At 41.9% G+C, this 12,536-nt stretch overlaps 2 protein-coding genes across 12 annotated transcripts in view; both read right to left on the bottom strand.

Annotated features, from left to right (window-relative positions):
• The window catches only part of PDE4D (phosphodiesterase 4D), a 1,724,553-nt gene that overhangs the window by 1,459,701 nt on the left and 252,316 nt on the right, over positions 1-12,536 (bottom strand). The gene's annotated exons all lie outside the window — the stretch shown is intronic.
• Positions 2,810-3,951, bottom strand: LOC143647343 (dnaJ homolog subfamily B member 3-like). The gene has a single exon (XM_077117209.1). It carries the CDS (start codon positions 3,934-3,936, stop codon positions 3,091-3,093), a length of 846 nt encoding a protein of 281 aa, XP_076973324.1. The 5' UTR covers positions 3,937-3,951; the 3' UTR covers positions 2,810-3,090.

A 12,536-nucleotide genomic window follows, 5' to 3' on the forward strand; every position in this document is an offset into this window, starting at 1 on the left:
TGAGTTGTATAATTTCTTTATGTATACAGGATATCAAACCTTTGTCCAATATATGATTTCCAAATTTTTTTTCCATTGAGTTGGCTGCCTCTTCACCTTTTTGATGAAGTCTTTGAGATGCAGAAGCGTTTGATTTTGAAGAGTTCCCATTTACCTATTTTTTTCTTTTGTTGCTTGTGCTTTGGGTGTAAACTTCAGAAGCTAACTTCTATTAGTAAGTCTTGTAGATGTTTGAGGTGCAGATGGAGCTGTGAAATTGTATGGGCTTGGGGCGGGCATAGCTTGGGTATGGAGGTCAGTACCTGCAGCCTTTATGTGTTGGTGACAGTCTAGGGGGCAGGGAGGGGGATGCAGTGCTCACGAGGGGTGTAGGAGAGGAGGTTGGGCTGCATTTGGAGTGGTGGTGTGGGGTGGGTATGCACTGGGGGTTGGTGGGGCACTCTAAGAGTGCGGAGAGTGGGTGTAGCTGATGGGGTTCAGGTGTGTGGGGTGTGGGGTGAATTGCAGGTCACAAGGCATAGCTGGTGAGGGTAGCACATTCAAGGAGTATGGCTTGGCTTACTTCCTAGTTCCCGTCTCCCTGTTGCACTCCTCAGGGCTCCAGGTCCCTGTGTTAGGCTCTAGTTCTCTGCCTCTCAGTTCTTCAGCTTATGCAACCAGGGCTGCCCTACATGGTGCAGAAAACTCTCCTCGTTCCGTTACACTCTGGAATCGCCATCTCAGTCGCCCTCCCGTCCCTTCTCTAACTTTTCCTTGGAGCAGGGCTGAATTCGATCTATCTGTTCCACATCTTCCCAGAACTCCCCAAATTGACCAAAGGTTTTTTTTTTTTTTTGCATGGGTAATAGTGAACCCGGGTCTCCGGCATGCCAGGTGAGAACTCAGCCGGCTGACCCACTGTGGCCTGCCCTGAATTGACTTTTAATAAGGGGATCTATTTAGTTACAAATGTATAGTTCTTCAGAGAAAAGGCAGCTAGTTTTCATCTGAGCTTCTCTGTCAATGGGAAGGTACACACGATGTCTGCTGGCCCTCTCTCTTTAGCTTTCCCTGGAGCGATTCTCTTCTGCATCTCCAGATATCTAAGCTGAGCTGTGAGTGCTGAGATGAGGTATTCTGAGCTGCTGAGCTCTCTTCTGATCTCTCTCTTTTAAGCTAATTAAATTAAACCTCACTCTTATGGAAGGCACTCCCCTTACCTGATGGCAAATGTAATCAGCCATAGATGAATTTCACATAGTGGTGACTTAAATCCACAGCAACAGAACAATGGGGCATCATCATTTGACCAAGTTGACACCTGAACCTAGCTATCTCTCTCACATATGCTAGATTGTTTGGTGCACACAGGTTTATGATCTAGTTATGCCACTAAACATCTAAGTAACTGTGAGGGATTCACTAAGTGTTTTGCCCCATTTCCCTCATCTCAAATGGTATTTGGGGCTATAGATTTGAGAGTTGCAGTCAGTGGCAATATGTGGTGCGGATCTGTGACTTTGAGGGACTGGTAACAAATGTGTGAGTGCAGACCAAGACCCAAATCCAAAGTGAAAGCTGCGCAATGGGATGGAAGGAAAGTGGTTTGGAAGGTGAAACCTGGGGAAATCTGAATTACTGAGAGGCACTGGGCAGGAGGTCATTTTGTTGAACTATTTAATAGGTTGCCTGTACCCATGTTTCTGACCTGAAAGGCTGTTAGTAGGAGTGCTGAGTCTGTTCAGACAATTTTCATTTCTGCCTTCAACTTACTTCGTTTCATCCCTACCATTTCCTTTTTCAAGTTGCATAGTTTGGGTATTCTCACATCTAAACATGTATTTTCTAAAGTTTTCTTCTGTATCCTGTACTATACCATATACTTCCCTTTCACCCCCAAATCTTCAGGATGTTTCTTTTGTACTGAAGAATTTTTCACAGCCCTTCAGTATCATTTCTTTTTTTAAGGTTACATAATCTCCATCCCACCTCTTTGGTACTAATAGATTCCAATTTCAGGGTTTTCTTGAATGGTTACATCAAATACTTGATTCATTTCCAGATTGTAGGCAAATGAAAAAGACCCACTGGTGTAGGTTAATCACCCCCCCCCCCAAAAAAAATATTTGCATCCTACTCCCTGGAACCTGTAAAATGCCACCTTATGACAAACGGGACTTTGCAGATGTGGCTAAGGATCTTGAAATGGGGTGATTATCTTGGGTTATTTGGGTGTCCCCAAAAGTAATCTAAAGTGTCCTTATAAGAGGAAGAGAGAGATTTCGTCAGAGAAGAAGGCAATGTGTAGACTGAAGCAAGATGCTATGCCTCTCCAAGAAGGGGCATGAGCCAAGGAACACAACTTTAGAAGTTAGAAAATGCAAGCGAGTGTGGCCCTACAATTGCCTTGATCTCAACCCATTGAAATTAACTTCAGACTTCTGGCCTCCAGAAGTTTAAAAGAATAAATGTGTGCTGCTGTAAAGCACCAAGTTTGTGGTAGTTTGTTACACAGCTTTAGGAAACTAATATAGCACTTGCCAGGTTTATCTTTTTAAAAAAGCTTTGGCTTAACATTAAACAACAGTCAATTCTTACTATTTCACCAGTATTCGTGTGCAACTAAAAATAATCTTTATCTTAAACCAGAAGTATTATCACTAACATACTCTCATTTCTCACTATAATGTACAAAAAGTTGAAGTAAAGCCAGCCACCTTGTCAATGTTAACTTCACAGCAGACAAACTACCTGGCTTACAGTTCAAACAGAATGAAAAGGCAAGGTATAGGCTGCTGTGAACATTTTGTCCTAGGAAATAGTCATGGGCTCCTCGGGATTAAGTTTAATAAGTAGCAAAGAGCCTACAGATATTTAGAACAGTGTTAAAGACAAACAGAGGCCCTATTTATGAAGTCCCAACAATAACAAACAGTTTGCAAGAACCATTTATAAATTCTTGCGTACACCTGTTCTGAAAGTAGAGATCATTTCCAATCTTCAAAAAAAAAAAAAAAAAAGTCCTGTTATTCTTCAAAATGCGTCTGAGGCAAATGTGAACTGGAACGACTTGGTGTCGATGCGCAGCTCTTTGCCATTTACTATTAGGGATTATAATTCCCCGTCTTCTTCCACTTCCACCTTCTCTTGGCCATTCTCAATGACCCTCTTGGTAATGATTTTTTTGCCATTAACTATTTCGGTGGAAGTACACATGGATTTGAAGTTGCCGGTCCCACCGCTACTGCAGGACATGGAGAAGGAAGAAAGGCCCCCATTTCCCAGGGAACCAAAGGAAGACAATCCTGTATCAAAAGAAGAAAATTCACCCCCAAAAGCTGGAAATTCAGTGAAGGTGGAGAAAAGGGATGGGGACCCTCTACTTCTGCTTTCCCAGAAACTCCTCTGACCACCAAAAATGTTCTCCAGCGGGTCTCCGAAGAAGTCAAATGAAAACGGGTCCCTGCCACCAAAAAACTCCCTGAAGACATCGGCGGGGTCGCGGAAGGCAAAGACAGATTCGAAGGGGTCCTCGAAGGGCCCGCTGCAGCCGCCACCATTGGCTCCTACTTCACCGTACCGGTCGTAAACGTCCCGTTTCTTGGCGTCTGACAACACTTCGAACGCCTCAGCCACCTGTTTGAATTTCTTCTCCGCTTCCTCCTTGTTCTCAGGATTTTTGTCGGGGTGCCACTTGAGCGCCAGCTTGCGGTACGCCTTCTTGATGGCCGAGGCCGAGGCCTGCCGGGGCACGCCCAGCACCTCGTAGTAGTCCACCATGATGGACGGCAGGGTCACAAGCCGGGGGCGGGGGCCCAGCGGGGCCTCCCCGGCTCTTGCAGGGCTGAAGCCACGACGACCACCTGCTGCTGGCAGCCCCGGGGTCTCAGGCCAGACTGCGCCCTGCGTCTCAGCTTCCTGGGCTGGGGCGCCCCTTGTGACGCAACCCCGTCTCATTGGTGGGGTGCCCCTCCTGACGCAACACCATCTCATTAGTGGGGCGTCCCTTATGACGCAGCCCCGTCTCATTGGTGGCGCACCTGTCGTGACGCAACACCATCTCATTGGTCAGGGCCAACTTCAGTTCTGCATCCCAGAATGCAGTGCTCCCAGGGTTGGTCTATGGGCTGCTCTAAGACGCCCACCCGCCCCACCCACCCCAAGCGGCCCCGCCGGCCCTGGCCCCAATCGGACCTGTGGTTTCGGGAAACAGCAGGTAAAGGAGCGCTGAGGCGAAGTGGGTGCCGTTACTCCCGCTGGCTTCGAAAATGTTTTTTTTTTTTTATTAATTAAAAAAAATTAACTAACACAACATTTAGAAATCATTCCATTCTACATATGCAATCAGTAATTCTTAATATCCTCATATAAATGTATGATCATCATTTCTTAGTACATTTGCATTGATTTAGAAAAAGAAATAGCAAGACAACAGAAAAAGAAATAAAATGATAATCTAGAGAAAAAAATAAAAAATACAAAAAGTATATATAAAAAAACAAAAAAACAACAACAAAAAAGCTATAGCTCAGGGCGGGCCGCGGTGGCTCAGCGGGCAAAGTGCTTGCCTGCTATGCCGGAGGACCTCGGTTCGATTCCCGGCCCCAGCCCATGTAACAAAAACGGAGAAACAGAATACAATAAAACAAGAAAATGTTTAAAAATGTTTCCCTTTCTTCCTTCCTTCCTTCCTTCTATCCTTCCTTCCTTCTCTCTGTCTTTCCTTTAAAAAAAAAAAAAAAAAAAAAAAAAAAAAAAAAAAAAAAGCTATAGCTCAGATGCAGCTTCATTCAGTGTTTTAACATAATTACATTACAATTAGGTAGTATTGTGCTGTCCATTTTTGAGTTTTTGTATCTAGTCCTGTTGCACAGTCTGTATCCCTTCAGCTCCAATTACCCATTATCTTACCCTATTTCTAACTCCTGATGGTCTCTGTTACCAATGACATATTCCGAGTTTATTCTCTAATGTCGGTTCACATCGGTGGGACCATACAGTATTTGTCCTTTAGTTTTTGGCTAGACTCACTCAGCATAATGTTCTCTAGGTCCATCCATGTTATTACATGCTTCATAAGTTTATTCTGTCTTAAAGCTGCATAATATTCCATCATATGTATATACCACAGTTTGTTTAGCCACTCGTCTGTTGATGGACATTTTGGCTGTTTCCATCTCTTTGCAATTGTAAATAATGCTGCAATAAACATTGGTGTGCAAATGTCCGTTTGTATCTTTGCCCTTAAGTCCTTTGAGTAGATACCTAGCAATGGTATTGCTGGGTCCTATGGCAATTCTATATTCAGTTTTTTGAGGAACCGCCAAACTGCCTTCCACAGTGGTTGCACCATTTGACATTCCCACCAACAGTGGATAAGTGTGCCTCTTTCTCCGCATCCTCTCCAGCACTTGTCATTTTCTGTTTTGTTGATAATGGCCATTCTGGTGGGTGTGAGATGATATCTCATTGTGGTTTTGATTTGCATTTCTCTAATGGCCAGGGACATTGAGCATCTCTTCATGTGCCTTTTGGCCATTTGTATTTCCTCTTCTGGTAGGTGTCTGTTCAAGTCTTTTTCCTATTTTGTAACTGGGTTGGCTGTCTTTTTGTTGTTGAGTTGAACAATCTCTTTATAAATTCTGGATACTAGACCTTTATCCGATATGTCATTTCCAAATATTGTCTCCCATTGTGTAGGCTGTCTTTCTACTTTCTTGATGAAGTTCTTTGATGCACAAAAGTGTTTAATTTTGAGGAGCTCCCATTTATTTATTTCTTTCTTCAGTGCTCTTGCTTTAGGTTTAAGGTCCATAAAACCGCCTCCAATTGTAAGTTTCATAAGATATCTCCCTACATTTTCCTCTAACTGTTTTATGGTCTTAGACCTAATGTTTAGATCTTTGATCCATTTTGAGTTAACTTTTGTATAGGGTGTGAGATACGGGTCCTCTTTCATTCTTTTGCATATGGATATCCAGTTCTCTAGGCACCATTTATTGAAGAGACTGTTCTGTCCCAGGTGAGTTGGCTTGACTGCCTTACCAAAGATCAAATGTCCATAGATGAGAGGGTCTATATCTGAGCACTCTATTCAATTCCATCGATCGATATATCTATCTTTATGCCAATACCATGCTGTTTTGACCACTGTGGCTTCATAATATGCCTTAAAGTCCGGCAGCGTGAGACCTCCATCTTCGTTTTTTTTCCTCAAGATGTTTTTAGCAATTCGGGGCACCCTGTCCTTCCAGATAAATTTGCTTATTGGTTTTTCTATTTCTGAAAAATAAGTTGTTGGGATTTTGATTGGTATTGCATTGAATCTGTAAATCAGTTTGGTAGGATTGACATCTTAACTATATTTAGTCTTCCAATCCATGAACACGGTATGCCCTTCCATCTATTCAGGTCTTCTGTGATTTCTTTGAACAGTTTTTTGTAGTTTTCTTTGTATAGGTCTTTTGTCTCTTTAGTTAAATTTATTCCTAGGTATTTTATTCTTTTAGTTGCAATTGTAAATGGAATTCATTTCTTGATTTCCCCCTCAGCTTGTTCATTGCTAGTGTATAGAAATGCTACAGATTTCTGAATGTTGATCTTGTAACCTGCTACTTTGCTGTACTCATTTATTAGCTCTAGTAGTTTTGCTGTGGATTTTTCCGGGTTTTCGACGTATAGTATCATATTGTCTGCAAACAGTGATAGTTTTACTTCTTCCTTTCCAATTTTGATGCCTTGTATTTCTTTTTCTTGTCTAATTGCTCTGGCTAGAACCTCCAACACGATGTTGAATAATACTGGTGATAATGGACATCCTTGTCTTGTTCCTGATCTTAGGGGGAAAGATTTCAATTTTCCCCATTGAGGATGATATTAGCTGTGGGTTTTTCATATATTCCCTCTATCATTTTAAGGAAGTTCCCTTGTATTCCTATCTTTTGAAGTGTTTTCAACAGGAAAGGATGTTGAATCTTGTCGAATGCCTTCTCTGCATCAATTGAGATGATCATGTGATTTTTCTGCTTTGATTTGTTGATATGGTGTATTACATTAATTGATTTTCTTATGTTGAACCATCCTTGCATACCTGGGATGAATCCTACTTGGTCATGATGTATAATTCTTTTAATGTGTTGCTGGATTCGATTTGCTAGAATTTTGTTGAGGATTTTTGCATCTATATTCATTAGAGAGATTGGTCTGTAGTTTTCTTTTTTTGTAATATCTTTGCCTGGTTTTGGTATGAGGGTGATGTTGGCTTCATAGAATGAATTAGGTAGCTTTCCCTCCACTTTGATTTTTTTGAAGAGTTTGAGCAGAGTTGGTACTAATTCTTTCTGGAATGTTTGGTAGAATTCACATGTGAAGCCGTCTGGTCCTGGACTTTTCTTTTTGGGAAGCTTTTCAATGACTGATTCAATTTCTTTACTTGTGATTGGTTTGTTGAGGTCATCTATTTCTTCTTGAGTCAAAGTTGGTTGTTCATGCCTTTCCAGGAACCCGTCCATTTCATCTAAATTTTTGTATTTATTAGCGTAAAGTTGTTCATAGTATCCTGTTATTACCTCCTTTATTTCTGTGAGGTCAGTAGTTATGTCTTCTCTTCCATTTCTGATCTTATTTATTTGCATCCTCTCTCTTCTTCTTTTTGTCAATGTTGATAAGTGCCCATCAATCTTATTGATTTTCTCATAGAACCAACTTCTGGTCTTATTGATTTTCTCTATTGTTTTCATGTTCTCAATTTCATTTATTTCTGCTCTAATCTTTGTTATTTCTTTCCTTTTGCTTGCTTTGGGGTTAGTTTGCTGTTCTTTCTCCAGTTCTTCCAAGTGGACAGTTAATTCCTGCATTTTTGCCTTTTCTTCTTTTCTGATATAGGCATTTAGGGCAATAAATTTCCCTCTTAGCACTGCCTTTGCTGCGTCCCATAGGTTTTGATATGTTGTGTTTTCATTTTCATTCGCCTTGAGATATTTACTAATTTCTCTTGCAATTTCTTCCTTGACCCACTCGTTATTTAAGAGTGTGTTGTTCAGCCTCCATGTATTTGTGAATTTTCTGGCACTCCACCTATTATTGATTTCCAACTTCATTCCTTTATGATCCGAGAAAGTGTTGTGTATAATTTCAATCTTTTTAAATTTGTTAAGACTTGCTTTGTGACCTAGCATATGGTGTATCTTTGAGAATGATCCATGAGCACTTGAGAAAAAGGTGTATCCTGCTGTTGTGGTGTGTAATGTCCTATAAATGTCTATTAAGTCTAGCTCATTTATTGTAATATTCAAATTCTCTATTTCTTTATTGATTCTCTCTCTAGAGGTTCTGTCCATCGATGAGAGTGGCGAATTGAAGTCTCCAACTATTATGGTAGATGTGTCTATTTTCCTTTTCAGTGATTGCAGTGTATTCCTCATGTATTTTGGGGCATTCTGGTTCGGTGCATAAATATTTATGATTGTTATGTCTTCTTGTTTAATTGTTCCTTTTATTAGTAGATAGTATCCTTCTTTGTCTCTTTTAACTGTTTTACATTTGAAGTTTAATTTGTTGGATATTAGTATAGCTACTCCTGCTCTTTTCTGGTTGTTATTTGCATGAAATATCTTTTCCCAACCTTTCACTTTCAACCTATGTTTATCTTTGGGTCTAAGATGTGTTTCCTGTAGACAGCATATAGAAGGATCCTGTTTTTTAATCCATTCTGCCAGTCTATGTCTTTTGATTGGGGAATTCAGTCCATTAACATTTAGTGTTATTACTGTTTGGGTAATACTTTCCTCTACCATTTTGCCTTTTATATTATATATATCATATCTGATTTTCCTTCTTTCTACACTCTTCTCCATACCTCTCTCTTCTGTCTTTTCATATCTGACTCTAGTGCTCCCTTTAGTATTTCTTGCAGAGCTGGTCTCTTGGTCACAAATTCTCTCAGTGACTTTTTGTCTGAAAATGTTTTAATTTCTCCCTCATTTTTGAAGGACAATTTTACTGGATATAGAAGTCTTGGTTGGCAGTTTTTCTCTTTTAGTAATTTAAATATATCATCCCACTGTCTTCTAGCTTCCATGGTTTCTGCTGAGAAATCTACACATAGTCTTTTGGGTTTCTCTTGTATGTGATGGATTGTTTTTCTCTTGCTGCTTTCAAGATCCTCTCTTTCTCTTTGACCTCTGACATTCTAACTAGTAAGTGTCTTGGAGAACACCTATTTGGATCTATTCTCTTTGGGGTGCGCTGCACTTCTTGGATCTGTAATTTTAGGTCTTTCATAAGAGTTGGGAAATTTTCAGTGATAATTTCTTCCATTAGTTTTTCTCCTCCTTTTCCCTTCTCTTCTCCTTCTGGGACACCCACAACACGTATATTTGTGCGCTTCATATTATCATTCAATTCCCTGAGCCCCTGCTCAAATTTTTCCATTCTTTTCCCTATAGTTTCTGTTTCTTTTTGGATTTCAGATGTTCCATCCTCCAGTTCACTAATTCTAGCCTCTGTCTCTTTAAATCTACCATTGTAGGCTTCCATTGTTTTTTCATCTCTTCTACTGTGTCTTTCAATCCCATAAGTTCTGTAATTTGTTTTTTCAGACTTTCCATTTCTTCTTTTTGTTCATCCCATGCCTTCTTCATGTCCTCCCTCAATTTATTGATTTGGTTTTTGAAGAGGTTTTCCATTTCTGTTCATATATTCAGAATTAGTTGTCTCAGCTCCTGTATCTCATTTGAGCTATTGGTTTGTTCCTTTAGCTGGGCCATATCTTCAATTTTCCTTGTGTTATCTGTTATTTTTGCTGGTGTCTGGGCATTTAATCAGATTTCCCTGAGTCTGGGACCCTGCAGGTTGAAAGACTTTCCTGTGAAGTCTCTGGGCTCTGTTTTTCTTATCCTGCCCAGTATGTGGTGCTTGTCTGTCTGTGGGTCCCACCAGCAAAAGATGTTGTGGCTCCTTTAACTTTGGAAGACTCTCGCTGCTGGGTGTGTGGTGGAGACAGAGGAAAGGTTGTAGGTTGGTTTTAATGGCTTCAAATTGTGAAGTCCTGGGATCTGAATTCCTTGAGAGAGGGATTCCACCTGAGTTGCGTTTCACCCCTCCCGCAGGGAAGGTTCAGGTGGTAGAGAGCCCTGAAAGCAGCCTGTTTCTGCGTTTGGGGCAGTTGCAACCTGTGTAATCCCAGCGCTGAGCCCAGAGGCAATGAAGCCTCCATAGAAACAGCTGCAGAAGGCTCTGTTTCACCCCCTTTCCTCTTTTTCATTTAGCCCAATCGGCAACTTCCACCTTGATCAGTTTCACCTGAGCTGAGGACCTATTTTTAGTAGTCAGAAGTTGTTCATTAATGCCACTATTGGTGTTAGGTTGGGCTCAGTCTCTACTACTGTTGGAGACTCTTTCCTTTTCCTCCGGGAAGTCGCCTGTGGGGGAGGGGCGCCAGCCACCACAGCTTGGGGAAATCGCTGTTCCGAGGCTCCCAGCCGGCCCGTGAAACCGCGTGTGTGGAAGGGGCTCCGGTCGCTGGCCGCCACGGCTTGGGGAACCGCCGATCCGAGACTCCCAGCTGGCCCGTGAAGCCACGTGTGTGGAAGGGGCTCCGGTCGCCGGCCACCGTGGCTTGGGGAACCGCCGAGCCGAGACTCCCAGCCGGCCCGTGAAGCCACGTGTGTGGAAGGGGCTCCGGTCGCCGGCCACCGCGGTCTGGGGAAGCGCATGCCTCTCGGGGACCTCACCACAGTGGAGTCTCTTAGCTGGTCCAGCCGGTCCAGAATGGGGTACACTGTGTGTCTGGTCTCTGTCGTGGCTCCGGGAGCTGTTCTGTACTGTTTCTAGTTCTTTAGTAGTTGTTCTGGAGGAGGAACTAAGACCCGCGTGCCTTAATAAGCCGCCATCTTCTCCAGAACTCTCAGCTATTCTTAATCATACTTGCACAGTGATAATTTTAGAGGTGGGGAATATTCTAGTTATCTAAGACCAAGTCTGAGAAATGTTACTCATAAAATTACAAGAAAAAAATCAACATCATCCAAAGGTTCACAGATTACTTAGCTATCTTTATTGCCACATAATTGTCCAAAAAATGTTCATTCAAATGAACAATAACAACAAAACATCTTAAAACAGTCACTTCAGTGGCCATATATAGATTAGGCCATAAGTTACTTGAACAAAATAATCCTTACTCTGTCAAGGAGATTCATGACTCCTTAAATAGGAGAAAAGCAAAAACTACAACAAAAAATCAAGGGTATTATGGGCTAAATTATGCCCCCCAGAAAGGTGTGTTCAAGCCCATAAATGTAACCCCATTTGAAAATGGATCTTTGACTAAGAGATTAGTTAAAATGAGGCCTAAGCGGTTAGGGTGAGCCTTAATCCAATATGACTATCGCCCCTAAAGGAAGGGAGAGGAGTCTGGGAAGACGGCCATGAGAAGACAGAGGAGGCAGAGGGTTGCATCGACAAGCCAAAGAATGCCAAGGACTACTGGCAAATACCAGAAGCTAGAAGAGACAAGGAAAGACTCTCCCCTGCAGGTCTAAGGTGGAGCAAGTTTCTGCTGACGTGGTGATTTTGGACTTCTAGCCTCCAGAACTGCGAGACAATAAATTTCTGTTGATTTAAGCCATCTAGTTTGTGGTACTTTGCCATTGCAATCCTAGGAAACTAATCTAGAATTAGTCAATTATTAGTAGAATAGCTCAGAAACTGTAGTCCATGCTCCATGTCAGAGTAATCCAGGTGCAGAGCCTTGACATTTTAGGGGTATGCAAAGCTTGGTGCAGCCTGCCCACGCCAAGGCTGTCTCTAAGGCCAGGGCAGTGACTGTCAGAAGGAAAGGCAGAAAGCCATGGCCTTATCTTTGGTTGCTTCCTTAGAAAGATCTCCTAACAAGGACCCACTCATCTCTTACAATTCTACATATGACTCGCTCTCCTCACTGATTCACTCCAGGGCTCATCTTTAACCCACAGACGCTCACCTGCTGAAATAGCCCCAAGGCCAAAAACTCAAAAAAAAAAAATATATATATATATATATACATATTTTAATTATATATATATATATATAAAGATGGAAAATAAATGCACCTGAGGCCCCCAAGGACTAATGCCATAAAACTGTCACCCTTTCCCACCAAACACCATTTCACCCTCTCACTCAATGTGCAACTGTGGCCTGTTCACACTGCATATGGCTAAAGACACAAAATGCCTCTGTTCAAAACTTCCACAGTGCGTCTGGACCCGGCGGCTGCTGCACTGTTCACTCCTTAGTTTTGGCTAAAATAAGGCCTACACTGAGGCTCAGAAGATTTCAAATACGGGTTCCAATTTGCAGCTGACTTATTAACATGTGGCCTGAGCAGAATATTCTTTAAAAATCTGAAATGCCAAAAGAACTCCACTCTCTCTGTTATCTTTAGTCCTGTCAACATTTTAAACCAAACAAACGGAAAGGGGTCTGTTACAGATGAAAAGGCCTTCAGGCCAGCAGTCCCTCGTCTCTCCCAGGAGCCCTTCTCAATAGTTAAAGCTCATGTTCAGGTTATGCTT

Source organism: Tamandua tetradactyla, chromosome 9 (assembly GCF_023851605.1).
Source record: "Tamandua tetradactyla isolate mTamTet1 chromosome 9, mTamTet1.pri, whole genome shotgun sequence".
Classification (NCBI taxonomy): domain Eukaryota; kingdom Metazoa; phylum Chordata; class Mammalia; order Pilosa; family Myrmecophagidae; genus Tamandua; species Tamandua tetradactyla.

Bases quoted from the DNA above. Each gene is read 5' to 3' on its own strand.
- LOC143647343 (XM_077117209.1), bottom strand. From the start codon at position 3,936: ATGAGACGGGGTTGCGTCACAAGGGGCGCCCCAGCCCAGGAAGCTGAG.